At 42.1% G+C, this 27,767-nt stretch overlaps 1 protein-coding gene across 3 annotated transcripts in view; it reads left to right on the top strand.

Annotated features, from left to right (window-relative positions):
* The window catches only part of ncoa2 (nuclear receptor coactivator 2), an 84,779-nt gene that overhangs the window by 50,801 nt on the left and 6,211 nt on the right, over window positions 1-27,767 (top strand). For 2 of the 3 annotated variants that reach the window (XM_084746845.1, XM_084746844.1), the window contains 13 exons: window positions 4,573-4,674; window positions 6,622-6,762; window positions 7,723-7,870; window positions 8,997-10,341; window positions 19,469-19,667; window positions 19,790-19,996; window positions 21,326-21,529; window positions 22,642-22,771; window positions 22,957-23,131; window positions 23,488-23,784; window positions 24,652-24,729; window positions 25,421-25,889; window positions 26,741-26,918. In XM_084746845.1, coding sequence (XP_084602971.1) covers window positions 4,573-4,674; window positions 6,622-6,762; window positions 7,723-7,870; window positions 8,997-10,341; window positions 19,469-19,667; window positions 19,790-19,996; window positions 21,326-21,529; window positions 22,642-22,771; window positions 22,957-23,131; window positions 23,488-23,784; window positions 24,652-24,729; window positions 25,421-25,889; window positions 26,741-26,918 — 3,673 coding nt within the window. The remainder of the gene's footprint in view (window positions 1-4,572; window positions 4,675-6,621; window positions 6,763-7,722; window positions 7,871-8,996; window positions 10,342-19,468; window positions 19,668-19,789; window positions 19,997-21,325; window positions 21,530-22,641; window positions 22,772-22,956; window positions 23,132-23,487; window positions 23,785-24,651; window positions 24,730-25,420; window positions 25,890-26,740; window positions 26,919-27,767) is intronic. The other variant, XM_084746846.1, reaches the window with a different exon arrangement.

The following is a 27,767-nucleotide window of genomic DNA, read 5'->3' on the forward strand; positions in this document are numbered from 1 at the left end:
AGGAATTTCTGATAGGCCAAACAGAATCAGAAAAGAAATTTGTAAGTAAAACTCAGCTCCAGACAGACAAAAGGGAAACTGTTGACTGAGGAATAAAAGTTAGCTTAAGAGCTAAATTAACCTAGAAGCATCAGAAAACATTCATAAGCATCTCTGCCTTACACAACATCAGACTGATGGCTGCTGTGAAAATGGATAGATTTATTATGAATAGATCACTGAGATTTATCCATATTAACCTTGTAACTGGCATTGTATGTGAAAAGCGGTGGAAGCAGCTGATGAAAAACAGTGCTGGTGCCACTCATCTTACACCCATGAAAAGTTAAGTGACACAGGGGAGACGAAAGGCTGGGCAGCTGTCATTAAAGCCCATCTATAATTCATGTACATCCCTCACAAACCTGGGCTTATGACTCCAAGGAAAGGAAGCGGCTGTTTTTAATCATGTGTATTGCATCAATAAACCAGCCTTTTGATAACCTTCAAATCATTCTCCACATAACGGAGCATGTTTTGGAGGATATGCGAGCAGGAGGCTGTACTACAAAGGAATTTCAACATATCCAGGCTTTCTTTGCATGTGCTGGCTGAATTGTTTCACGTTTTTACACTAGGTAAGACAAACAGGTCGTTATAGAGGAAAACTATGGAGAATACAGTGCCTATAAAAAGTGTTCCTCGACTTGGAATTGTATTGCTTTTATAATATACCAATGGTCAATATAATTTGGCTTTTTGGGGAAAATATTTACGAAAAAACTCTAATGTTAAAGTGAAAACAGAATTCTACACAGTAATGTCAATTAAATAATAATATGTAAGGTAAAATAAGTGATTGCATAAATATTAAAGTCAGTATTTAGTAGATGCACCTTTGGCCGCAATCACAGCACTGAATCTGCGTGGATAGATTTCAGTCAGGCTTGCACATCTGGACACTGCAATTTTACTCAGTTCTTTGCAAAACTGCTCAAGCTCTGTCAGGTTGCATGGGGAGCGGGTGTGAACAGACCTTTTCAAGTCCAGCCTCAAATTCTCTATTGGATTGAGGTCTGGGCTTTGACTCAGCCACTCCAGAACATTCAACTTGTTGTATTTAAACCATTTATGTGTAGCTTTAGCTGTATGCTTTGGGTTATTGTGTTGCTGGAAAATAAATTTTCTTCTAAGTCGTAGTTCTCTTGCAGACTGAATCATATTGTCCTCCAGGATTTCCTCATATTTTGCTCCATTCATCCATTCTCTACCTTTACGAGCCTTCCAGGACCTGCAGCTCAGAAGCAGCATGATGCTGCCACACCATGCTTCACAGTGGGGATGGTGCGTTTGTGGTGATGTGCAGCATTTGGTGTCCGCCAAACGCAGCATTTAGTCAGATGGCCAAAAAGCTCCATTTTGGTCTCATCAGACCAAAGAACCTTCTTCCACTTGACCATGGAGTCTCCCACATGCCTTTGGGTGAACTCTAGTCGAGATTTAATATGAGCTTTCTTCAACAGTGGCTTTCTCTTTGCCACTCTCCCATAAAGCTTTGGCTGGTGAAAAACCCAGGCAACAGTTGTTGTCTCTCCCATTTCAGCTGCTGAAGCTTTTAACTCCTTCAGAGTAGTCATAGGTGTCTTGGTGGTCTCCCTCACTAGTCTCCTTCTTGCACAGTCACTAAGTCTGTGAAGACGGCCTGCTCCAGGCACATTTACACATGTGCCATATTCCTTCCATTTCTTAATGATGGATTTAACTGAACTCCAGGGGACGTTCAGTGACTCGGAATTTTTTTTTTCTATCCATCCCCAGACTTGTACTAACTTACAATAACTTTTTCTCTGAGTTGCTTGGAGTGTTCTTTCGTTATTGTGGTTTAATTGTGGACGGGAATACTGATTAACCAGTGACTGGACCTTCCAGACACGTGTCTTTATACTTGAAACATTCACTGTGCTGAGGTGATCTCCATTTTACCAATTGGGAGACTATTACCCCCAGTAGGATGGACCTCTGATGAATTAGGTCAGTCACTCTTAAGGGGGTGAATATTTATGCCATCACTTATTTTACATTGCATATTTTTATTTAATTGACACTATTCTCTAGAAATCTGTTTTCACTTTGATATTGAAGAGGGGTTTTTTGTAAATCTTTTGGCAGAAAAGCCAAATTATATTGACCATGATTCCATTTATAAAAACAATAAAAGAGGAAGATATCCAAGGGAATTAATACTTTTTATTGGGACTATATAACAAATAAATTATGTCAAAAGGCAACACTGATGCTGCAAAGAAGCCTATAAAGAAATACTGTGAGAATATTACTTCTACATCAACTTGAAGCGCTCAGTGCCTGGTGTTTGTCAATCGTGACAACTTCGCATTAAACAATCACAGTAAACTTGATTGCTGGGAAGTTGTTGTATTTCAGTTTACAATAACCTACTGTCATTATATTGTAATGCAATTTTAAGTTTACAAAACAGTACTGGATTACTACAAAACAGTATTTTGTTGTATTTTTACTGTTCTGCAATTGGTTCATATTTGCAGTTTAGCCACTGTACAATAGTTTGAGAGGTTACACTTGTTATGCACACTAAAGTTCCATCGTTAGCCAAAAAATTAGGCTGCTCAGTGTGTAAAGAGATTGCAACATTAGCTGGCCATAGCTGTTGCCGCACTCAAGCGTGTAAAACCGTAAAACCTCATAATGAAAGTTAACAAAAACAAAATTAACCAAACTCACTAAGCTACCAGAAATCCACTGTGTGGCATCGCTTCTTTTCATCCAGTTATGTTATCTGATTACCACTAGTTGGTGTCCTGTCTGATGTGACGTCAGATGTAAGACTTACATGGTTTACAGCAATTATGTATAACTGCCGTGGCATATTACAGCAAATCTAAAATATACTGAAAAATTTCCTGCTGACTCAAAATGATCCAGACTGAAATATAAACTCCGGTACTTTGCTGAATCTATAAAAACATGTAAGAGTGTGCACTGTTTTATTCAGTGACATTGCTAACATACAGTTAACAATAGTTTAAGAGTGACACTTTTTACAGACAATTTAATCAGGAACTTTGAACATAACCTGCTCTGGACCAGGTCACGAGTTCAGCATAAGTTACCATGGCAATCTAGCCAGGTTAAAAGAGACGTGGAAACCTGCGGCTGTAGACTCAGAGTGCCTCGCTAACTCGTTCTTTCTTCGTAGTACAGCCCTCTGAGAAAAAGAGAAGCTGCGTTCACGGGAGTATAAACATCTGCCTTTCCTGGGAAATGATTCAAATTGTATGTTGCTTCTGCTCTCCTGCTGTGTTCAGTCACTGAGAGGTCACTGGGCTTTTCCAGTGGTTTCATGGCTTTAGACAGGAACTTGATACCCCATAGTTTGAGTAAATTTCCATCACAAGTGACTGTCCTTCATCCAAAAATGTTCAGGACTTTGTAAAGCATTGATAATGCTCTCTAAGCAATTGCTTTCTACATCTTAACTACCTAAATCATATTTGCTCAGTGGCTTTAATGAGCAGACAATGTCCCGCTGCCAAACTATAACTCAGTGGTTAATTAAAACAATAAGTGGAAATGCAAATGTTTCACTCCAAGTCTCGTCTCGACCTGTCTTTTCCCCTCTCTGGCTTCCTTTGTGCACCAGCTGCTTGCCAACCATACTTTGGCAAATAGACTGACTAGGACCCAGGCCAGAGGTGTGTGTGAGTGTTTGTGTGTGTGTGTGAGTATGTGTGTGAGTGGCATGGCAGGATCAGCGGTTACAGTTGCAGGAATTTGTCCAGCCATAGACAGAGGAAGGAAGGAAAGAGAAAGAGAGAAAGCAGGAGAATTTAGAGGGATTCACAGATCTAAAGGGCCAGACCACCCAAGAGGCTCTGTTTACAAGTCAAAATGAGGAATGTGTGTGTGTGTGTGTGTGTGTGTGTGTGTGTGTGTGTGTGTGTGTGTGTGTGTGTGTGTGTGTGTGTGTGTTAGCACTGGCATGCATTGCTTTGCCAGAAACATGTGTGGTATTGTGGGTATTATTGGCACCGAGAAGTTCGATGGCAGACTTTTCGGGGTCACCCCAGTCTCGGACTTGGCGGTGTCGTCTGTGTGCGTTAGAGGCGACTGTCATGACTGAGCGATGGCAATCTTTATAGTCGGGCCAGGGGAGGTGTCATCGGTGTGAGATGGCACTGTAGGTGAGACCAGCTGGAGACACACACACGTACACACAAGCACACTTACACGCGCACACACCTTCAAAGGTCACACTTCATCATTTCCCTTGCCAGCGATCGCTGCTCCTCCTCATGAAAGGAGCGGAGCCCTGATCCCCACGCTCATTAATAACTGTATTAATTATGCTGCCTGGGAATAACATGCATTTCATTTTCTTTCCCTCCCTCTGTCTCTATCATTCACACCCCCGTCCTCCCCTCTCCTCCCCCATCCTCTCCTCTCCCATCCCCCTTCGTCTCTTCTCTCTCTGCTCTGTCCTCTTTGTTACATCCCCTACCTGATCTTTTCTTTCCTCCACGCATTCCCTCTGTTCTCTCTCCTCCTCTCTCGTAGACTTTCAGTCGTGCCTGATCTGTGTGGCTCGCAGGGTGCCCATGAAGGAAAGACCCATGCTTCCCACACATGAGAGCTTCACCACGCGCCAGGACCTGCAAGGTACACGAACGAACCAGTCACACAGCCAGGAACTGCAGACTAATATTGTGAAGAACATTCACAAGCTCATTTCCATACATACAGCTGTTTGAATGTATAATTTAGGTCTCAAATCAATCTGAGACCCCTCGGTCAACTGAGATTCCTCCAGTAGACCAGTCGTTTTTTTTTTTTCCTTTGTCAGACAGTGAGCATTACAATGAAAGGATAAAAGAGATAGAATCTTACAAAAAAATCTCAGGGAGAACATTTCAATTAGGTTTAAATCCTTGTGACAACATGAGTTGGTGGTTAACTGATGAGAAAGATTTAAACAAGTGGTTGGTACACAAGTTTCAGCTCTTGTTTTTTAGCTGCGTACTTGTACACAGAGCATTGCAACAGCATGACGGGCTGTAAACTTTATAAACTGAGTCCCCAAATCACCACGAACTACAAAAAACTAACTGCGATGGAAACGGAGAAGAGTGATTGAGACAGCTTTTTGAGGACGTTGGCTAGAACAGGGTCTATACCTGAACAATAGGAGGATGCACAAGTTTACTTTCTCTGCCTGTGTGAAAAAATGTTTTCACATCACTGATGACAAAGGAAGGTTTTGCTGATAAAACATACTCATGGTGGCATGTATGTAGGAATTTAGTGTGGCGCACAGAACTGCAAAAAAAGAGCAAATTGTTGAATATTTGTGTTGTATAGTCAAATCCGATTTGACTCAAAAAAATTCTTAGCTGGGGACAGCCCTAGCATAATTGCATATGTAACAATAAAGTTAAGCTTTTCACACATACAGCTGTTTAAATAAAGCCTTTCTGTGCATTGACAAAAATAACATAGTGCCTCTACTCAGACACATGCTCAGCTCCACCTCATCCCATGGCATCAGCCTGTAAATCACCTCACACTACAGTTTAGGTATTTAAAGATTATTATATCCTTGGTAAAGGCCCTTAGGACTGAACATGTTAGCTGAATCTGCTGCCCACCTCTGTCTGCACTCTGGGAGGTAAAGTATCTGTCTGATGCAGACAGTTGTCTGCGTTTCACCTGGTCTTTGATGTGCGTTTACCACTCATATGTGGCACAAACACACATTCAAAGTTACTTGCTGACATACAGTAATTTACTGTAGTTCCCCACCCAGGCTTCTGTAGGTGTGCATGTATGCATGCTGCCATCTGTTTGCCTGTCTGTTGAGGCTGAACAAGTCTGGATAAATTAAGTATCCTGATTTTCATATTCAAGATTGGGAGGTTTTTTTTTCTCATTATTCTCCAACAACCATTTTTTACTGTAAAAAATATTGTCCCTGCGATCTTTTCTTCCCTTAGAGAACTTGCTGGATATAGAATTGTGCTGTAAAATGCTACCATGACAAATCTTTAGTCAGTCTCAAATGCTGTCACTCAAGCAGCCGTCTGCTTGTCAGCCCTTCAAATGCATCACTGCCTCCACTTAAATTGCAACCCAGTGAGGGACAACTGTTACACTGCTACGAGAGTGTGTGTGTGTGTTTACACACGTAGGCAGCATGGGTGTGTTTGTTGAGCTCTAAAGATAGTTGAGCTGAAGCTGCCCTGGTGATGAAATGAATTGAATCCTTCTACCTGTTGTATTGAGTATATAAATGGAGCGCTTCCAGTTTGTACTGACAGTATTTATACTTATGTTTGCTAATCTAATCTTATGTAGCAATGAGACTCCTCTCTGAAGATATTTTTCTCGCTAAAGCTTTTGACGGGGTGTAATGAAAATGTCAATAGAGTAAATCCTCAGTATTTCTTCAACTGATATCAAACCACAGAGTGGGCAAGGGAAGATCAACAGTCTGCTCTCTATATTTATGTTTGAGAGAGATGTATTGAATCCCATCAGCTCAGCTGCTGTATAGAAATCCTTACTTCCATGTCTGACTAAGGCCTCTCTAATCCGGCCCTCTGTGTTTAGGTAAGATAACATCCCTGGATACCAGTCTTTTGCGGGCGTCCATGAAGCCAGGCTGGGAGGATCTGGTGAGGCGCTGCATCCAGAGATTCCACCTACAGAATGACGGAGAGATGTCTTTCGCTAAGAGACATCAGCAGGAAGGTAACGTCTCTCACTGGAAAGAGTATTCTGTTTAAATCTTTGCTCTTGGTAGTTACTTCCTTTGGTGTTTCTGATGTTGTTTTGTGTAAACTGGTGGATTGATCATGGGTCAAATGTGCTCTGAGATCATCAATTTAATTACTATTTATTTATTTAAAAAGGATCCCCATTAGCTAGTGCCCTCGACACAAGCTAATCTTCCTGGGGTCCACTATAGAACCTAATCAATCCAAACTAAGCAACCCTGTGTGACTTCATCATTATTTGTATATGGATGAATCATCCAGAAGAGTTTCTGTAGGCCCTTAAAAAATCTTAGTCCAAAATTAATACAATTCAATTTTTAGGCCTTAAAATTTGACAGAAGTAAGATGATCTTAAATCTGTAGTAAAGTTCTAAAAAATTGATTGGATTCTGAAGTTAATGTTTCTCTTATAAAGTTGCATCGACTTCAGCCTTGTTTTTAAATGTGTTTTGGGGGAAAATCTGTGTTGATCACACTGTTACAGCCACAAAACAAAACCAATCGATCATTCTAATCCTCCTGTGAAAACAATAGCTGCTCCCTGAAGTAATAACTTAAAATTGTTTCTGTTAGCATTACTTTCATCTAATATGGGTAAGGGGAATCTCAATGAGATCTGCCTTGAGAACACAGTGCCTTTAGTGTTTGGTTGAAGCCTTTTGAAAATCAAATTTGACGCCTGCTGCACCTTGTGCAAGAAATTGCTCCAATCCTTGGTTTTAGGGTATTAGAGTTTCATAGGATGTCAGAAAACCAAAAAGTCACCAGCAAACACTTGCATCATCCAATATTGTTCTATATTCACATCAGGAGCATAATAATAGTCTTAGTCTGTGGTCTTAAAAAGTACTAAAAATAACTTGTTGAAACCTTGATCCATGTAAAAAGCATTTTATGTGTGCATTTACTGATGTAAGTGCATATGTTTCCTTAGTGCTCCGCCATGGCCAGGCGTTCAGCCCTATCTATCGTTTCTCCCTCTCTGATGGAACCATCGTCTCAGCCCACACCAAGAGTAAACTGGTGCGCTCGCCTGCCACCAATGAACCCCAGCTCTACATGTCCCTGCACATTCTTCAGAGGTATGTTTTGCTACCTACACCTGTGTGAGGAAGAGAGAGAGAGAGATCTGCTGCTGCTGAACTTGGATACATGTTTTAACCTGTTAGTGCCCTGCAGCACAACCTGTTGGCTTCATGTGTTCTGTGTTGGTGGGTTAATATATAAAGTCATGCTTGCTAATGATTTGGGCCTCAGTAGAAAGGGTCACAGAGAGATCAGACAAAAAGTTTATTTAATTCAAAAGAAAAATAAAATAAATTTTCCCACCATCTCTTGTATAAGCAGTATGCAGTAGTTTAGACTGTGTTTGCCCATTTGCTATTGAGACTTTTGCCACTAATTCAGTGTATATTTTAAACAATGGAATTTGGTTCATGTTGCAGAAAGCAGGGTTCATACAAAAGTTAGTATTATGGTTGAATTTGATAAAATTCCTAGAGAAGAACTTGATTGTCAACATAATCTGGTGTTTCTTCAACACAATCACTCATGTAAACCAACATAACCATCATAATTATTTGTCTCCTGGTGTCTCACAGCAGACTGACTTACATGGGTGCCAAGATAGAAAGGGTGGTTCGAGGGTCAGGATGCATGCAGATTCTCTGATCTTGACATTGTGCCTGCATGCATGTTGGTATCTCGCTAACTACGGTACCCGCTCATCAGCTACGAGAGAACAGATGTATTTCCTTATTACTTTAGCAACATGCCATGCTGTCATTTTAATAGCTGGCTGGCTAAAGAAAAATATATAGCTTGATAAGTTTTCTGTTGTTCCCTTACTGTGGAAATAGCAAGCATTAAAGTTGACATGAAAGTTAACATGAACAGCTGTTAAAATAAAAAAAAAACTGACAGTATACTTTGACCGCTGCAGGAATAAAGATTCTGATAACTTTAGATGTCATGATAAAGTCTTCAAAAGTTTTGAAATTTTTGTTTATGTACCTCGAAAGTGCTCGAAATTGACTCTTAAAACACTGTACGAACTCTGTCAAAGAGCAGCAAAACAATTTTTGAAAAACCAGCAGCATTGGCTCTTATCCAGAAACAGCCACAGCGGTCAGTTTCTTCTACAGAAAGTTCTTGGTAATTTAAACTGTTCAACTAATCGTGTGTATTATCTGTGTGTGTGACCTGCAGGGAGCAGACAGTGTGTGGAATGGGCCAGGACATGGGTCCTGGCAGTCAGGCCACAGGGATGGCTCCCAAACCGATGAACTCCTCCACTCCCTCCATGACTCCTCCAACCCCAGGCAGCTTGCCAGGCTCAGGGCCTCAGGGCCAAGACACTACCATCAGCAGCAACAGCACGCCTTTTTCCCCTCCAGGCCCTGCTGGCCCTAGAGAGCCAGCAGCCATGGGGGGACATATGCAGGGCTACCGTTTTGGCTGCCCCCCACCACACAACCACACTGGGGGTATGCAGCCACCTCAGCAGGGCCCCAACTGGAGGATGAACAGCCCGTCTCGCGCTAGCCCCAGCCCAGCTGGTGGGCCCCATCCACCTCAACAGAACTCTATGCTGTCGCCCAGGCACCGAGGTAGTCCTGGAGGGGCGGGCAGCCCTCGTGTAGCAGGAGGCCTGCACTCACCCTCCCCAGTGGGGATGTGTGGGGGAGGGCCTGGAGGTGCAGGTAGTAGTAGCACAGCCAGCACCCATGCTAACAGCTACACTAGCAGTTCTCTGTCAGCTCTGCAGGCCCTGAGTGAGTGCCACGGTGTCGGACACGGGCATGGGCCTCCTCATTCGCACACACTGGGGTCTCCAGACCGGAAGATAGGCTCCCCAGCTGGGGTCACGCAAGGGTCAGGGGTGAACACTCATCTGATGTCAAAACTTGGAGGGAGTGGCACTGCTGGTGGCTCGGGAGACTCATTTGGACCTCACACAGAGGTGGGTCAGGGCCAGACAGAGGGCACCCTAGCCGAGCCCAAGGAGGAGAGGGAAGGGCCCTCTGAGGGCCACGATGCTCACAACCGTCTTCATGACAACAAGGGCCACACCAAGCTACTGCAACTGCTCACCACCAAGCCAGAGCCCCTGGAGACACCCCTGTCCCCTGGCGCAGGGGCAGAGGGTAAGGACCAGGCTGGGACAGGGGTTCGGGGTGGCCACACTGGAGGGAACACTCATGCTACATCACTCAAAGAAAAACACAAGATTCTCCACCAACTGCTTCAGAACAGCACGTCCCCTGTCGATCTGGCCAAACTCACTGCAGAGGCCACGGGCAAAGAGCTGGGTCAAGAGCAAGCCCAGGGTGCTGGTAGTACAGCTTCAGGGGCAGATATTGCTCCCAAACAGGAGCCCTTGAGCCCCAAGAAGAAAGACAATGCCCTGCTACGCTACCTGCTGGATAAGGATGACACTGTACTGAAGGACAAGGTCCCTAAGCTGGAGCCCGGGGAGGTGAAGGTCGAAGGGGGAAAACACCCGCTTGTCAAGGCGGAGAAACAAGACACAGGATACGACCGGGCTGAACAGGTCAGTTTTCATAAAAAGCTGTTCTCTTCCTATTAAAGCTGTACTCTGCCACTTAAAAATGGACCACCTAAAAAAATCGATATCACCTTAAGTGTATGCAATATTTAGAATATCTTCACTGCTTTACTTTGCCACCAGACAGTCTTTTCTGATGGGAAACCATCATTATACAAGCTAAATATCACTCTCTCCAAACCAACCGAACTCCATAGGTGAAATTAGTAATTTTACCGTGTAGAACACAGGAGTTGCTGGTCTGCGACTGCCTTGACCTGTGAGTTTGTTTTTGTTATAGTGTGACTTCAGGGTTTTAAAAGGGTAGTTCAGATTCACCAAAACCACACAATAACAAGAACAAACTAACATCAAGGCAGCGGTAGTCCAGCAACTCCTGTGCTCTCCATGGTAAAATAACTGATGTTACCAATAGAGTTTGTTTGGCTTGGAGAGAGTGATATTTGATTTATGAAATGGTGGTTTCCCATCAGAAAGGCCGTCTGATAGCAAAGTAAAGCAGTGAAAATATTCTAAATACAGCATACATTTATCCACCCTGTCCACAGCAGTACATTGCTTAGCTTTCTGGCTGGTGTCCCTCCCTTCTTATCCAAACTAGGGGTGTGTCAACCATTGCAAACTGTAGCTAATACAGTGACAATTGATAAATACCTCGTACAGTCCCAGTTATATAATCTGAACTGTCCATTTAAAGAAAGATTTTGTTCTCCTGTTTGAGAAATATCTTGTTCACTGCATTATCTTCATCTTTTAAGTGAGCTGCCCCAAAACTGATTTTGTAACCTCTTTCTCTGGAGCCCATTGCAAAAACCAAACTTTTTCACCCTGCACTGCTCCACTTGCTTCTGTCTGAGTGTTAATCTGGGTTAGGTAGCAGATGTCGACTCCTCCAAGTCCCATGTCCACACAGGATGCTACAGCTAACGCACAAACAGTCCAGTGGTGTAGAGGTCAGACAGTATCTGTGGTGTATATACATTCAAATTCAGATTTAAGGTCTTGTCATATACACTTAAGACATCATGCATGTTTTTTTATTCACATATATAAACACATCTGGTCCTTTCACTGCCTGTGTGTTGGCAGCACAAGCAGAGGGAAGCTGTCCGCCAGCTTCAAACAACTGTGACATTTGGAAGGAGCCCCTGTGGTTCTCCAGCCATTTGATCCTGGCTGCGTTTAGCCAGAATCCGCAGGTTTGGCACCATGCTCAGGTCAGGCCTGGCGCTGAAAGAGAGAAGAGGAGAAAAGAGTAAAAAGGAAGTGAGCAGGGACAGTATTGCTGGTGAAATTCAACATTTATGTGTAACAGAGGTTTCAGCCTGCCGATTCTCGAATGCAGGAAAGAAAACCAATGTTTGGTGACCTTATACACAGGAAACCTGTGTATGACGCACTTAACTAAGCACACAGTAAAGACACGAGTCGAGCAAATGTAATTCTATCACTGCTAAACCATAGAATTACACAAAATTACATGAAAGCTCTTGCACACTTTGCTGTCTCTATTTCTCTCATTACCTCCCTCTTCTTAGAGCAGGCAGTAGTCGAGGTGACACTCATACCATTTAAATGTTGATAACATTAAACAAAAGTCTTATTTTTCATAGAAATGCATTTTCATCCTTTCAGAAAATAGCAAAGAAGCATCCAGCAGCAAAAAAAAATACCTTAAAATACTTGAAAGACAGCACAGTGTAGCTCACAGCAGTATTATCACACTTGACACCTCATAGACTATATTCATAAAAAAGAATCTGAAAATGTAAATGACAGTTGTCAGGGAATAAAACCAATGATGTGTCAATCTTTACAAATAAAATTTAAAGTCTACCACTGGCATAGATGTCAGTGCTTAAAAAAAAAGTTGAAATTGAGTAGAATTGTGACCTTAAAATCAAAAGTCAAATCGAATCATGGATTTGGAGAAATATGACACCTGTTCAGTCAGTTCAGTTACGTTGATGATATTTCTTCATTGCGATTGAAACCGTTCTTTTTTAAAAAAAATTCCAATTTATCACAGACGCTAAATAAAGTCATCCAGTAAAACATGCTTACATGCCACATGGCATTAATCAGAATATAACTCCTGACATCTGCAAAATTTCTCTGTCGGCTGTTATCCAAACTGGTTCCTCACTAATTACTCTAAATTTCATTAGTTTGAAGAAATTTTAGTTAGCCATATTTATTAGCCATATTTTTACATGCTAGTTGATGAAGTTGCTGTCCAGGGAAACATCCTCCACTATAATGCCAGACAGTGCTACATCACATATTATGACACACATTTTGTCCTCCATCTACGTGATGGAAACTTCCTTTGACGCCCTTCTCCCATTGCGGTCATTGATCACTAAGGCTTTTTTTTTTTTTAAGCCATTTTCATATCGACCCATTTCTCCTTATTTCAGTGATAGTACAACCCTCAGGAAATACGGAATTTACAGCATTATTTTTCACATTTCCTGGCTTTAGCAGGTCCTACAATTCCACTGCTGATGCTGTTAAATGACAGATTTTCCTTTGTAGATGTCTGAAAGCAGGACTTCATTCTCCAAACTCGTCAAGTTCTTTGATGCCATTTTCATGAATGACCACTTCCTGTTGTATGGGACAGGAAGGGGCAGAGATGTGCCACAACATATAGACTCCAACCAGAGAGAAACAATGAGAATAAGCATTTAGATGGTTATTTTCTATTGAATGGGTTATCAAACGATGTATACCACCCCTTTCAGTCAGATTGAAAATTCCCTCCGATCTTTTAAGATCGAGGCGGTTACATGAGGCACCGTTATTCTGATTATTTGTGGAGTATTAGGATCCATGTAAAGGTAGCTAGTGTGTTCTTGAAAGCGGTAGCATCCTTATTTTTATCTACTTTCTTTGAGGCACATTTCTGTAGAAGCAGTGTGCTTTTTCCGCGCAGACAGACCCCTCAGACAGAATGTCAGCTCGCTACAAGCACTCACTGTGTATGTACAGTATGTGCGTGGCCACTTGGGTACATATGAAGGAGGAGGAAAAGGTGATTGGATGGATAATAAGAGCTGCTGTTGAACTGAACAAAGAAGGAGAGATGAGAGAGGTGTAGATACCCCCAGGAGAGCCCAGCCTCGGCAGGCAGAGTGAAAATGATGAGCCATATGCTCCTGCATGTCCTCTCTGCTACCATGGAGATAGAGGGGAGAGGGAGTGGTGTGTTTGTAGAACAAGCAATGTACAAGAAACAATAGAGGGCAGAAAAAGAAATTGAGAGTAATAGAGGTTTAATATGTATGTCTTGATGCTGGAGGTTACATAGTCTGTAAGTGACCAGTGTGTTGACAGTACAGATGAAATTGTTTGAAATTAAAGCGCTCGCAGCTTCAAACAGTGATGCTGATGGCTCATTCCAGTTTAACATATTTCACCGACTGCGCTCCCCAGCCCAGAACAAGAGAATTTGTTAGACAGGAACTGAGCCTTGACTTCATTAGAGCCATTACATGAGTATATGTGAGTGGGTTTCTGTTCCTTACTGGTGAACCGCTGCTCGGCCATGTGTGAAAGCTGACTGTACTAGTTAAAAAGTCCACTCATCCTTCTCTCCGCAAAACCTCACCCACCGTTTTCTCTGCTGTATCTCCCTCCCTCCGCCTCTCTCTTCCTCATGATTGTTTGAGGGCTGAATTATTGATGACTGGAGCACAGCTAAATGAGAAATCAGAGCAGAGCTCAGTCGTAGTTGATGGCTGAAGGAAGTATAGGTATGGTCATCTGGGCCTATAGGAGCCAGGATTATCCATGTGTTTTATATGTTTGTGTTTCCGTGGTTATTGCAAACGCACAATCTACTAAAGCTGAATTAACATGTTTCCACTACAGAAGTGTCCTTATTGTAATGCTCATAATTAATTTAGTTCATGTTTCTCCTTACTGTACACTGTAATATGACAGGACGTGAAACATATATTCCTCATTATCACATCAATCAAATTAAGCACATAATTATAAGTATTATTGTAGTACCTGTTCAGGATGCAAGCATGAGTTGTTCATTGCTTTTGTGTGTGAAATCACTGCAGCTCTGCTCAGTATAGAGTATTTATAAAAAAGTATGACAGATGTAGGTCACAAGAGCCATAGCCCTTTAATGACCCTGGATATGAGTAAGGGGGTAAAGAAAATAAATGAATGAATCAGGCTGCATTGGATGAAATAAATCATCCAATACAGTCAAATCATTCTGTGTTAATATGTCCTTCAGTAGTTTCTGCTGCCCCGACTCCCAACCACTGCAGTTCTGCTCTTTTTACATAAAAGATGATATAATGTCAAACTGTAAGCCAAAACATGTCATTTCCACTCACAGGCAAATATACCTTCTGTGTCAGACCTCCAGCAGGTCCTTTTGTACAGTATATGTCAAGCGTTTCTTTAAATTCCTCTGAAACAGTACAGTAAGAGTATTTCAATAGGTGTCAGAGATATTACAATATTAATTGCTCTTCCATTATTACCTTAAAAGTAGGTGCTGCCATCAGAACAGAATGAGCGTGAGTTATGCTGTCAGATATGTGAACATTTAGAAGTTGATTTGTTGTGTTTAAGTTCCCTTTTCAATGGCACTCAGAGCCCCAACATATCAAAAGAGAACAAATCAGTTATTACCAGGGTTTGTCTTGAAGTGAAAATGTTTAATTTAAAACAGTTATGTTTTCAGGGGGGCTTGAATTTGAAAACACTCCTTAAAAAATGTTTGATTTTCAGCATAATCTTGTGTTTAATCTACACAGTCATTCATGTCAACCAAAAATCTTCAAATAGCTTGTTTGAAACAATCATGTCATCATATTTGTCATTCGTATTTAGTAATCCTCCTCTCTCACAACATAAAAGCAGGTGTAATATAAAGCTAGTGAAACAAAGTGATAATGTGTTGATTTCTGTGGATATATTGCAGAATTTGCCATTTCATGAGATTTTGGTTTGGGTACCTCCCTTTAAAATGCTGTATGTACCCTGTGTTTAGATTATTTCAAATCATGTGATGAGATTCATCTCGGGTTAAATACCAACAACAAAGAAGGACGAGGCCACTGGTAAAACTTCAGACGTGGTAGTTAACCTTCAAATATCACAGTACATAAGGATTACAGATGTTGCAGCATTGCATTCTTGTGACTTTTAAAAAGAAAAGCCATTTCAGCTTTTTCAGACAGTGAATAAATAAGTTGTTTTGTGAAATTCTTTTATTTTTAGCTGACGAAAGACCAGCTTGTTTCTGGTGTAAAATGACTTTTCCTTTTGCCTTACTTGACTGCGGCACTTCTGCTTTACCCGCCCTGTTTTTCAGTTCCCTTTCCTATGAAATGCCATGGGTCAGGTCAGAGTGGCACAATAGTCCTACTGCCCCCAACTCACTGTTGATGTTAGTGCACCCACTGTATATGAAATTGGGATCAGGAAGTGATCAGTTTAAAGGTACAATATACAGCATTGTTTTTAAACTCATCCTTCAATGTTGGCCCTTCCTCACCTGCAGGTGAATGAGAGAGAGGGAGAGATGTAAGCTGTGCACCAAATGGTATAATTTTTTTCTTTGTAACTTTTAGTACATACTGCAGCTGCCCTTACAAAGTATGTACTGTTGCATGCAGTATGTATGCAATTACATATATACTACTATATACTATTACTACTATACTACATGATAACATTGCACCTTGAACTTTGACCCTCTTGCTCATGCATTAGTCGCAGTTCGTAGCGTGTCATTTGAAGTAAAAAGTGTGCATTTTGTAACACAGCTAATGAGCTTTCATCTGTCTGCACTTTCTCGACAGCTTGGTCGATGTGTTGGGACACATTGAATCTTTTTCTGGCATACTAAATAGTGTGGTAGTATTGGTATTGGACCATAACCTTCAAGAATGAGAGTGAGCGAGCGGCAGTAGTGAGAACAAAGCAGTGAAACAGAGAAATAACACTTTATTTTCTTATTATTTGTGCTTGAAAACAGGACTGCAGCAAAATAAACACACCTACAACTCTGCAAAATGTCAGAGTTTGTGTGTGTTCATGTGTGTATGTGTTTAAAACTCATTCTGCAGCTCTCACAGACAGAGAACAGAGGAAAGAGATGGAGAATACAATCTAACCATAAGAAAATGCAGGCAAACGGCAGGCTCTCTGCAGATACAGACACCACCATACACTTCTAATAGGTCATAAGGGATAATATTTGTATGACTCTACGCATTGGGGTTTTTTTTTCTGTTTTTAGAAAATGCTGCATAGCATGCCAATAACTTGAGTTGAGTCCCAGATGGATTTGAGTCCAATTCTAAGAACACACATTTGGCAGAGCCTCGTTGCCACCCTGCTGTGAGACAAGACGGCCTCTGCTGTTCCTAAGCACACAACTGTATGGAATGACTTCCCTTCGTATCAAACATGCAAGTTAGTAAGTTAGTTAGTAACCACAATTAAAGAGCAACAAATAAAGTTAAGGTTTAGTTTCACTCGTATAGGGATTCTTTGAGATAGAGAGAAGGGATAAGCCTCCTAAGTATCCTTAAACAAGCTGCATATTGTGTCCTTAGCTGCTCTTCTACTGTTCTGACATAAAGAACTTAAATAATGATCGCGCAATCTGTGGCGTGGATTGAGACTTAATATTTAAACATGGTCATTTGGCCTCACAAATCCTTGCAGTTTTAATTGAATACAGTATATATATATGCCAGCCTGAGGTGTAGATAAGACAGACCATGGATTGCATTACATGTGCAGACATGCGCTGAAAGAAGAGAGTAACAGGAATTGATAGAAATAGGACCCATTAAGGGTAAAAGCAACGAGAGAAGACGAGAGAATAGAAAGTGGGAGGAGAGAGAATTGGAGAGGAGGAGGAAAAGAGCAAACTGAGAGCGTACAGGAGCATTACATCATTCCTGACCTCATTAGGGCTTTTCTCTCTCCCACCACCACCACCACCACTCCCCCCACCCCTCACTGTGCTACTCTCTAGCTCTCCCACATATCCTATATGCTCGTCTGGTGCTCACAGTGATCAGTGTTGCATGGCTGTTTGTCTGCTGCTGTGTGTATGGAAATGTTTTAATTACATATACATATACTTCTAAAGGTAGAGGAGCAAAAGGTCTTATTTAAAACACATGCAGGCTTTAGTCTTAAACTACTTAAGATAACCATTCTGTGAGGCTTTTTGGCAGCTTTGTAATCTTTAGTAGCATTTGCATGCCAAACATTCACTTGTTGTCATCCAGAACAGTGAAGTACAGCATGGAAACAGTGGCTGCTGTGCTCTTTTCCTGCTGTACAGTATGTCACGATCAGGAGCCGTCAGTGATTCCAAGTGTGCTGCGCTCTCGTGGCTGGTTAGAGCCAGTGCAACTTATTTACCTTAAGTCCCTCAGGCCTCTCTAGGAAGCCCTGTGGTCACCGATGTTGATGTTTTCTGCTCATTTTTAGATGTGATGTAAAATTCAATACAACACAGAATTCAACAAAATGCTGGTCAGAAATCGACCAGCCCAAAGTCCATTTTTACCTGCCCCTTTGCAAATTGTTTTATTTATTACCGGTTATCAAATAACAACAAAAACTTCAGTGAATTGTCATGTTTAATCTAGGGCTGTAGCTTCTATAGAATGTCAGAAAATAGTGAAAAATTACCATCTCAGTTACTCAAAGTCCATGGTAATATTTAAAATCTTGTCTTGTCCAAAACCCAAAGATATTCAGTTTAATATGATAATAAACCCAAGAAAAGCAGGAAATCACCATATTTAAAGGCTAAAAACAGTGTTTTCTGTCATTTTGCATGAAAAATTAGTTAGTAAAAATAATTTAATAGTTCAGTTCTTTTTTGCCAAGTCGGGCAAGTGAGTTGAAAGATTTCCTAGCCCAGCATGGCATTTTACTTGCCCCAGGCAAGCAGGCAATCCCTATTTTTGAGCCCTGCAATAATCCTGCAATTTATACTGTCTTTTGTAAACTTAATGTGCCACTTCTCTGTTAAATCACATCCTACTGGTGTTGTGTTAGACTGCATTATTAAGGTGTTCCTGTTATTTTGTCAACAGTCCGCTTCGTCATAGAGAGAAAGTGTCCTAAAGCAGCATCCAGGAGATTCATGTTTAACAGTCTGAGCAATTACTCAGTTCAGCAAGTGGAAGCAGACCCCAGCATGGCCTTGTCTTTGTTTAAGATAGTTGTGTGAAAAACTAAACAAAAATTGTCCACACAGTCCAAAGCCCAGCTGTGTACTGTATGAACGCAGCCTCTGGCTGTATTGGGCAGGCTCAGGCCAGATGTTTGCAGTAGGGGGGCACAGAGCAATTCCAACTTTGGCACCAACCAAACTCCTGCCGCCTCTTGATGCTCTCCCATGTTAGTCAGCAGAAAGCAGCTTCAGTAGCCTCATCTCCTTTGTCTTTGCTGGTCTTTCGCTCAGTCGACCTTTTTATGGCAGCCAAATTGGTACAAAATAGAAGTCTAAACACAGGTTATCTGTGATAATAATTAAGGTCTTGTTGCATTTAGGGTTGCAAAGCCTTTCCAGTGAGCCAACACGCACCCTGACTCTGACCTGAAGGGAACAAGACCTTAATTAGTATCATTGCTAACACCTGTGTTTACTATTTCTTGTCAAAATTGCTGCTGTCAAAAAGATCAGTGTGGACAAACAACGCTGAAATTGATATAGCTTTTCTTAAATATGTTCTTAAAAACTGTGTACATTAAAAGGGAAGCAGACGCAGTTGTGCATTTGAACACACCAGCCAGGAGTAGTACGTGTCTGATAAGCTAAGTCAAAGTGAAGTGTGGCCTAGATTTGAAGGAAAGTGGTCCATTTTATCCCGGGGTTACTGCTGTATTATAAACAAGGCCAAGCCTGCTGTTCCCATCTCCCAGATAAAGACTCCTCATGCTCGTGTTGTTGTGTTTACAGACTCTTAAGTAAATGCGTGTGCATCTCACATGTATATTTGTGTTTGTGTGTCTGCAGGTGAAGCAGCAATTGCTTTCAAAATAGAGCCCTGAGTGGTTCATCTGTTTCTTGTTTTCACACCTTCCCTTTTCCTCTCCGCAGTCGTCAGAGCTCGATGACATCCTGAACGACCTGCAGAATGCTCAGCCGCAGCTCTTTTGTGAGCCGCGGCCCGTCTCGTTGCCCAGTCCCATGGACAAACAGAACATCATCAATGACATCCTGCAGATGTCCGAGACCAATCCTGCCATGGCAGCACAGCAGCAACACAGGGGCATGGGCACTGGCATGGGCCCAACGAGTGAGTCCCACACTGACATTAAGGGGGTTGGGGTGCACATACTCTCATCATCAAAGTTATTTTATTTGTTGACCGTTCCATTGTTGGACGTTTGTCTAAAAACTGTTGATTCTTGTCTTCAGACTTCGGAGGTGTCCGACCAGGCCAGCCAGGTAGGGGTCTGCCTGTCAGGAGTGTGTCTCTGGACATGAATGTGTCTCCCCAGCAGCCCTCATTACAGTACCCCATAAGGGCCACCAGCCCATACACTCTCATACAGCAGCAACAGCAGCAAGGCATGGTGGGAAATCATGGCATGATGGCTAACCAGGCCGGTATGGTCGGCACAGGTGGGTGTGACGGTCGTGCTTCTGTGGTCAGTTTATAATGTTATCCTCTGAATGTGTGTGCTGTTACTGTTGATGCTCAGTGTGCCTTGGTTAAAAAAAGAGTTACTGCATCAGTGTTTGTTCAAACTACGATGAAGGGTTTGATTTAGTTCTAGACATATAATGAAAATGAGCGGCCCCGCACAGTGACAGACTTCTGTAAAGGTGTTGTCTTGACGTGGTAATACTTTAAAACTCTAAAGTTGAAGAGACACTGCACACAAGACGTGTCTTTTGAGCTTTAAACTAAATAATATGACTGTACTGTGATGAAACACATTGATACTGGTGTTAATGCTGATATTTCTCACCAAATCTACAAAAATCATGGGCTGAAAACGGTTCAGTGCACGATGTACTGTTAAATCATCCTTAATCTTGCAACACTGACATAGAGTCAACATTTTGGGAAGAGCTGTTCCCACCTCCACGTCGTACCCACCCCTGACAGCCGCCTACCTGCAAGAGCATTTCCCTGAAAAGCAAAGTGTGTATAAAAGTAGCTGCTGCTGGTGATGGGTTACCGTGCAGCAATGTGAAAAGACCTTCATTTAGGTTAAATATATACATTAAAATAGAATGTCCTGCCTCACACATCCACCCCTCTCAACACACTTGTCCTCAACCCCCTCTCCACCAGCCCGTTACACACTTTCTAGTATTTTTCAGCATTGTGCAGTGGGTGGAGTTGAGCTCAGATCTTGGGATGATGTTACACTTCACTACACTACACTTCCTACTTAAGACGGTGTAAACACTAAAGTTAAAAAAAACATACAGTAACTCCTGAAAAACTTAGCATTTAACATGTTATCCATGTGTTATCACACACACTAACAATAGAACTGTAAACAAAATAATTTTCTAACTATTTTACACTTCAGCCAACTATTAAAAGTAAATCTCTTTTAGCTCATTAGGTCGTTTGATGAAGCACATTTACATACTTTAGCATGATTTTGTTAACACGTGCTGCTGCTTTCCAGTTTCTGCGGAGAAACCTTTTTCCCTCACTATGTGTGTCAGTCTCAGCCTGTGACATATCATGTCATAGCACAGTGACTCACTTCCTGCGACAGGAAGTATTTAGTCACACACACACTGATACAATGTTTCTCTCACTGTCACTCCCACACATTAGCAGCCCTCAAACGTCCCCCAGCACTACATATAATAGATGGTTTTTCCCCTTAATATGGCACTGTTGCATCATGGAGACAGAGGATTTCCGAGTCTGTCCTTAGACAATTCTCACATTCCTCGTCTCCCTGTGTGTGTTTGCTCCTCCAGGACTGATGGCTCCAGGAGGTCCACGGCCGGGCATGCAGCAGCAGGAGGGCTGGGTGGGTTCAGCCTCCGCACCTCCTCTGGGAGCGTCGGGCCCTGGGCAGCAAGGTGCCATGCAGGCCAGGATGGGGCCCAATGGTGCTCCCATGAGGCCAAACAGCCAGCCAGGGCCTCGACAGATGCTCCAGTCACCAATGATGGCCAATGGTGAGAGCTCAGCTCGCCTTAAAAACAGGGGTTTCTTAGAGTTTTAAATGCTGAAACTAGATGACAGTATAACAGCATATAGTAGAGGCCAGATTTACCAATGAAGCCCCCACTGAAGCTTTTAATACAGACACATGATGAAAGCAGGGTTTCTGCAGGTCCTAAAAAGTCTAAAATCCAATTATCTTAAAATTAGGCCTTGAAAATGATTTTGACAGCTCTTAAAATTGATTTGCTTTATGACATTAATATTAGTTTTATAAGGTTGCATTAATTTTATATATATAAATAATTAAGTTAATTTAGCTGTGTTTTTGGGGAGATTTGTATTGATCCCACTGTAACAACTACACACAAAAAAAATTTTTTTCAACATTCACTTCATTTTAAGCCTTAAAATGTCTTAAGTACAATTTTGACAGGTCTTAAAAATGGATTGACGTTACTTTTACGAAAACAGCAACTACAGAACAAAACCAACATGGAACAAATGACCACTAATGCAAACTGCGCATCCCAGTTAGAATTTTACTGACAACACCCAGCTGATGATGTGGTCTGTGAGCTAACATGGCATCTCCTCATCAAAAACCAGCTACTATTAGAAATAATCAGTTCAAATTGTTTCTGTTAATGTTATTTTCATCTAATAAGAGTAAGTTCATGTTCAGTGAGATCTAGCTTTAGAGCAGCACATCCAGTGCTTGGTTGAAGCTTGTTGAAATAACAAATTTGAAGCCCTTCATACTTATTTTTACCAATATGGATGTGAAATATCATCTGCCTTATTTGTATTCATAATGGTCTTACTTGTTGAACCCTGCAGGAATGCTGGAGAGTATTTGAAATGTATAGATCTCTCTTTAGTGAGACTGGCAAGGCACAGATGAAAAGACCTCAAGTCACCCATATTATTGCTGCTCAGTGTTAAAGGTTGCCACCCAGTGGCCAACCACAGTACTGCACTCAAGAAATGAATGTACATCTAACCGGTTGTTCTGGGTTTAAGAGAATACCAAGAATCCTCTAGGTTGCTATATTGTTTTCTACATGATAACCAAAACTGCAGAATTGACTGTCTTCATCTGTTTTGTTTTTATCCTCCTATTCAGCCCAACCTGATATGGATATTGGTATGGCTGGCCACCACTTTTCCCAACAACAGGCTCCGCCCAACCAGACAGCCCCCTGGCCAGACAGCATGATGCCCATTGACCAGACAGCTTTTGTGAACCAGAACAGGTAAGATAAATTTCTTGCAAAATTCCATGATGCAAAATAAAATCTTTAAGGCCTCACTACTCGAGATTAAGATTAGGATTTCTACTGTGCAATTCTTGTGTTAGTTACATGTTTGCCTCAGAGTTTACTACAGTTTATACCCAACAAAATTTTCTTAGTGATTTCTGCATCTCCTCTCTGTCCAGGCCGGTACACTCAGCACCGCAGGATGATTTGCTGTGTGGGACAGGTCTTGGCGCTGGAGATGGCAATGCAGTAGATGAGGGGGCCCTTATGTCCCAGCTCTACACTGCACTAAAAGACTTTGACGGCCTGGAGGAGATCGATCGTGCTCTGGGGATCCCTGCTCTGGTGGAACAGGTGAGATCCAGCCTTCCTATCCTCAGGGATCCTACAGCATATGGAAAAGTATCAGTCATTTTCAAATTTGGAGAAGTATGGGGAAAAACAGAGTATAGAAAAATACTTGTTTCCACTCTACTGCCATTTGACAGTATCAAATATAAAGTCTGGTTGCTAAGGATATTGATTGTTTTTAAAATCGTTCACAATAATCATCAAGCTGTTTTTACTCAGTTGTCAAATATGGTCTGAAATTTTAAAATGTGAACCTACATCATCAGATTAATACACATTTATCGGTTGCTTTTTTGTGCCTTTTTGTGATTTTTTTCCCCATTTTATTTTAACTCTGTTTCTGTGTCTGCCCATTTCAGAGCCAATCACTTGAGCCGGAGCAGTTTCCCCAAGACCCCTCCATGATGTTAGACCAAAAGCCCCCTATGTACACCCAGCAGTTTGGTCCCCCACCATCCCACATGGCCCAAAGGGGCTACCCTGGCGCCGCCATGCAAGAGCAAGGCTTCCACCCCATGTCTGGCCAGATGGGCCCACGGCCGGGTTACCCCATGATGAGGATGCAGGCCCGGCCCGGACTCAGGCCGCCCGGGGTCGTCCCCAACCAGCCCAACACACTACGACTGCAGCTGCAGCACCGGCTCCAGTCACAGCAGGTATACTGCATCTAGACACTGCTGGAAGAAAAACTGTCCATTGATCCTGTAATAATTCTGAAGCAACCGCACTGTTTGATCAGGAGCTGTTTGATTGGAGTTGTGTAATTATCCTTGAGGTTGACATTTTGGCAGGTCGTCTTTACACACTAGGAAAAGTTGGGACATTTAGGTCTACCTGCCACCTGCTGGTCTTTCATGGCAATTACTGGGAAATTTTCATTGGGTTGCACTAAAATTGTGCCACAGAAGATGGGAATTATTATTGTTATTGTTAACATTTTTTGACCTTTTATCTATGAACATTTTAGAATTGTAAACAAAAATGGATGAATAATGAACAAAAAACAAAAACAGCAAACAAATATATCAGTAAATCAAGACATATTTGTCAAATTTAAAACAGAATATGTTACCCACAATAATTATTACATTTTCATTGGCTATTTAAACCCACCGTTTTCCCCTCCGTTTTCCTGCAAATTCTTTTTTGGAGTAGTGTGGAGTAAGTCATCTTTTCTAAAGTTTAACAAAATTGACAAAAGGCCTGTAGCGGGGCACTTTTTCTGAAGCCAGTGTTCTGTAATGGCCTTTTTACTTGCCACCAGCAAAATCTTTAGAAGGAAAATAGTGTCTTTACTCAGCTTGGCAGGAATATGTCTAAGATAGTGGAATGTGAATGTTGTACTGATAATAAAACTCAAGATAATCATTATTTTTAATAAGCAATTTTAATCAAAATTGTCTTGTGTAGGGTACTTGATAGTTTTGATACTTCTTGTTTGTATTTTTTTGTCATTTACTAGATGGAATTGATCATTAGAAGATGTTGCTTATTATAACTTCCTCTGTTTCTTGTCTCACCAGAACCGTCAACCAATGATGACTCAGATGAGTAGTGTGTCAAATGTGAACCTACCTCTCAGGGCCAACGCTCCAAACCAGGTACGTCACCGCTGCCGTCTGTCTGCACAGACGTGTTGTCATGACTGAAAGTGGTGTTTAGCTTGTTGATGGCTGTGGGTAAATTTATTTGTGTTACGTTGTAAACTTACTTAAAGTGATGGTTGTATGATAGTCAGTGTATTAGTTTGAAGAAGCAGAGAGGAGAACCAGCATGGATGCTAACCAATGAAGTGCTGGGGACAGGGTCAGAATATCACATTATTTAAAACAGTACAATACTAATATTTGACAGCATCAGAAGTACTGAAGCTCTAAGACAGAAAAGACAGGTGCTTGCTCAAGACTTCAGTTCAGGATTCCCGGCTGAAAATTGGCTTCCAGCTTAACAAAACCAGATAGTGACTTTTACTGTACCAGTACTCTGTGCGCAGGTACTTATTTTTTTCAAAAAAGAAAGAAAAAATCCTGTTTTGTGTTGCAAGGATTTATTTCTTTTTAGTGTGGTTTTTAAAGAGGTATTGAGTCATGTATTTTTATACTAATATTGTCTCAAAATTTAACATTCTGGTATCATATCAACCCTACTGACCACTTATAAAAAGGCCCATCTCACAGGGAAATCAGCCTTGTATAAGCCAAATATTGCTCTCTCTTTTATAATAAATTTTGAACTATCCCTTTAATGTAGATATATGACACTTTTTTTTCTCACACATCATTCTCCTTCCAGGGGACCATCAACGCCCAGATGTTGGCGCAGCGTCAGCGGGAGCTGCTGAGTAATCACTTGAGGCAGCGGCAGCAGCAGCAGCAGGCCCAGCAGGTCCAGCAGCAGCGGAGCATGGCCATGAGGGCTCAGGGCCTCAACCTGCCCCCCAACATGGCCGCCGGAGGCATGAGTAACCCCCGGATCCCCCAGGCCAACCCCCAGCAGTTCCCCTACCCGCCCAGCTACGGTACCAGTACAGGCCTGGCTTCGCCACCTCCCCCTACCAGCCCTTTCTCCTCCCCTCTCTCCCCCAGCCTGCCCTCTCTCCCCCCCAACCCCCAGCTCCACCTGCATGGCACCTCCTCCTCTTCCTCCACCTCCTCCTCCTCCTCACAGATGATGATGGGAAACACAAACATGATGGGCGGACAGTACGGGGCCGTACTCAGCCCCCAAATGCAGCACAGTGCCTTTCAGTTTCCCAACTCAGGTACTGCTCCCACACCCCAGCCTACCACACACTTCACCCCACGACCTGTGTGTGTGCCATTGTGTCTGTGTGTTGATGTGACGCTTAGTTGCACAGCATCACATGCTTTTTAGTCGCGGCAATCATCTGATTTGTAACGTTATGTGCTGATCAGCTGCCATTGAATGATCCAAATCATACTGAGCCATATTTTACTCTTCAATTTGATAACATGAGAGTTGTTGTCAGTCAGTGTGATCGTATATATTCTCATTATTCTGTGCACTGTCCAAAATGGTGTCCTTGTTATACAGTGTTGTTCCACCAGAGGGCGCCAAGAGCACAATAATCAAAGTTGAATTCAGGCTTCACTCTGACACCTCACTCTTTGTTGATTGTGAGCGGGCAGAACAATAATCAAGGCTGTCAGTCTAACAACGTGGCGTGCAATCTGGGCATAATCCGATCATCTCAATAATGACAATTTTGATTTATCCTTTGCTCCTTAATCTGATTCTGGCCCATGGGTTTGTACAGAGCAATAACTTCCACCAGTCTTCGCTTCTCTCTTTCCCTTTTCTCCTAAGCCATCTCCTTATTCCCTTTTTCCTAGTTCCTTGCCTGTTCACTGCTTCACATGCATGTAGGAAACCGTAACTGCCTGTCAATAATCCTGAATGCACACTGGAATGGACAATCTTCACTCATCTTGCATGCAGAGTTGCTAATTCTTTGCCAAAACGTTTGTCCTTTTGTGGCATGGTTGTGTAAATTATGTGGAATGCTAACATTCAGTCCACTGAGTTCATTGGTTTGTAGTTGAGTCTCTGCAGGTCCAGTCTGGTTGACCTGTCTCGATGCGTCCACCGTAGGTATGAGCCAACAGGCAGACGGAGGCTTCGGAGGTCCCGGCGCACCGCAGAGCCCCCTGCTTTCTCCACGCATGGCCCACACGCAGTCCCCGATGATGCAGCAGGGCCAAGGAAATGCTGCTTTCCAGGGATCCCCGGACATGAACGGCTGGCCGCAGGGAAACATGGGAGGCAACAGGTAAAAATGTAGTGAATTTATCCTAGATAAACCCTGTAGTGAGTGAATTAGACCCTTAGTCTGTGTTCACACTGCAGGCCTTAGCGCTCAGTCCTGATTTATTACTTTCAATTTTTAATTGGCTCTTTGTGGAGCAATGGCTGCTACTTCTGTACAGAGGTATGAGTGGTTGCAGAGTCGGACCCAGGAGTGGTGGATTTGTAAAGTGAATTTCTTCACATTAACACATTTCATCCAAAAGTTCAAGAATGTCAGGGGTTTCTTTAAACTACATCTGTCAGAACTGCTCCACAAGTGTCCTACAGCAAAACAAGTCAGGCTTTCAAGTGGCATGTATTCAGATATGAGTGTTCACACTGAGGTCAAATTGCATCAAAATCGGATACAGATCTGATATAGGACCAGATTCCAGATTGAAAAAATCAGATTATATGTGATTTGTGCTGTTCACACTGTCATAAAAAATCCAATCTGAGTCACATTTGAGCAAAAAAAAAAAAAAAAATGTGAACGGAGCTTTATATTCAGACTTACACTTTCCAGTGGTATCAATATTTCTGATTTTCATTGCAGATCAGAAAAGCTTCCATAAATCCCTTCAGAAATCATACTCAAAAGACACTCCTTATAACTGCAGAGTTTCCTTCCCGATACCATTTCCACTACCTGAACTTTATGTATTTGTTGATACAAAGTACTGATCTGACACCAATGCTTAAAAAAATCTACATTATTATTTTTTCTCTCTTTTTTATCTTGCTGTTTACTGTTAACCCTGTATGATTTGATACGATTGCTATCATAGCTGTATGGAGAATGAATGCTATAGGACATGACCTTACCAATCTG

Source organism: Lutjanus erythropterus, chromosome 21 (assembly GCF_056507025.1).
Source record: "Lutjanus erythropterus isolate fLutEry1 chromosome 21, fLutEry1.hap2, whole genome shotgun sequence".
Lineage (NCBI taxonomy): Eukaryota > Metazoa > Chordata > Actinopteri > Lutjaniformes > Lutjanidae > Lutjanus > Lutjanus erythropterus.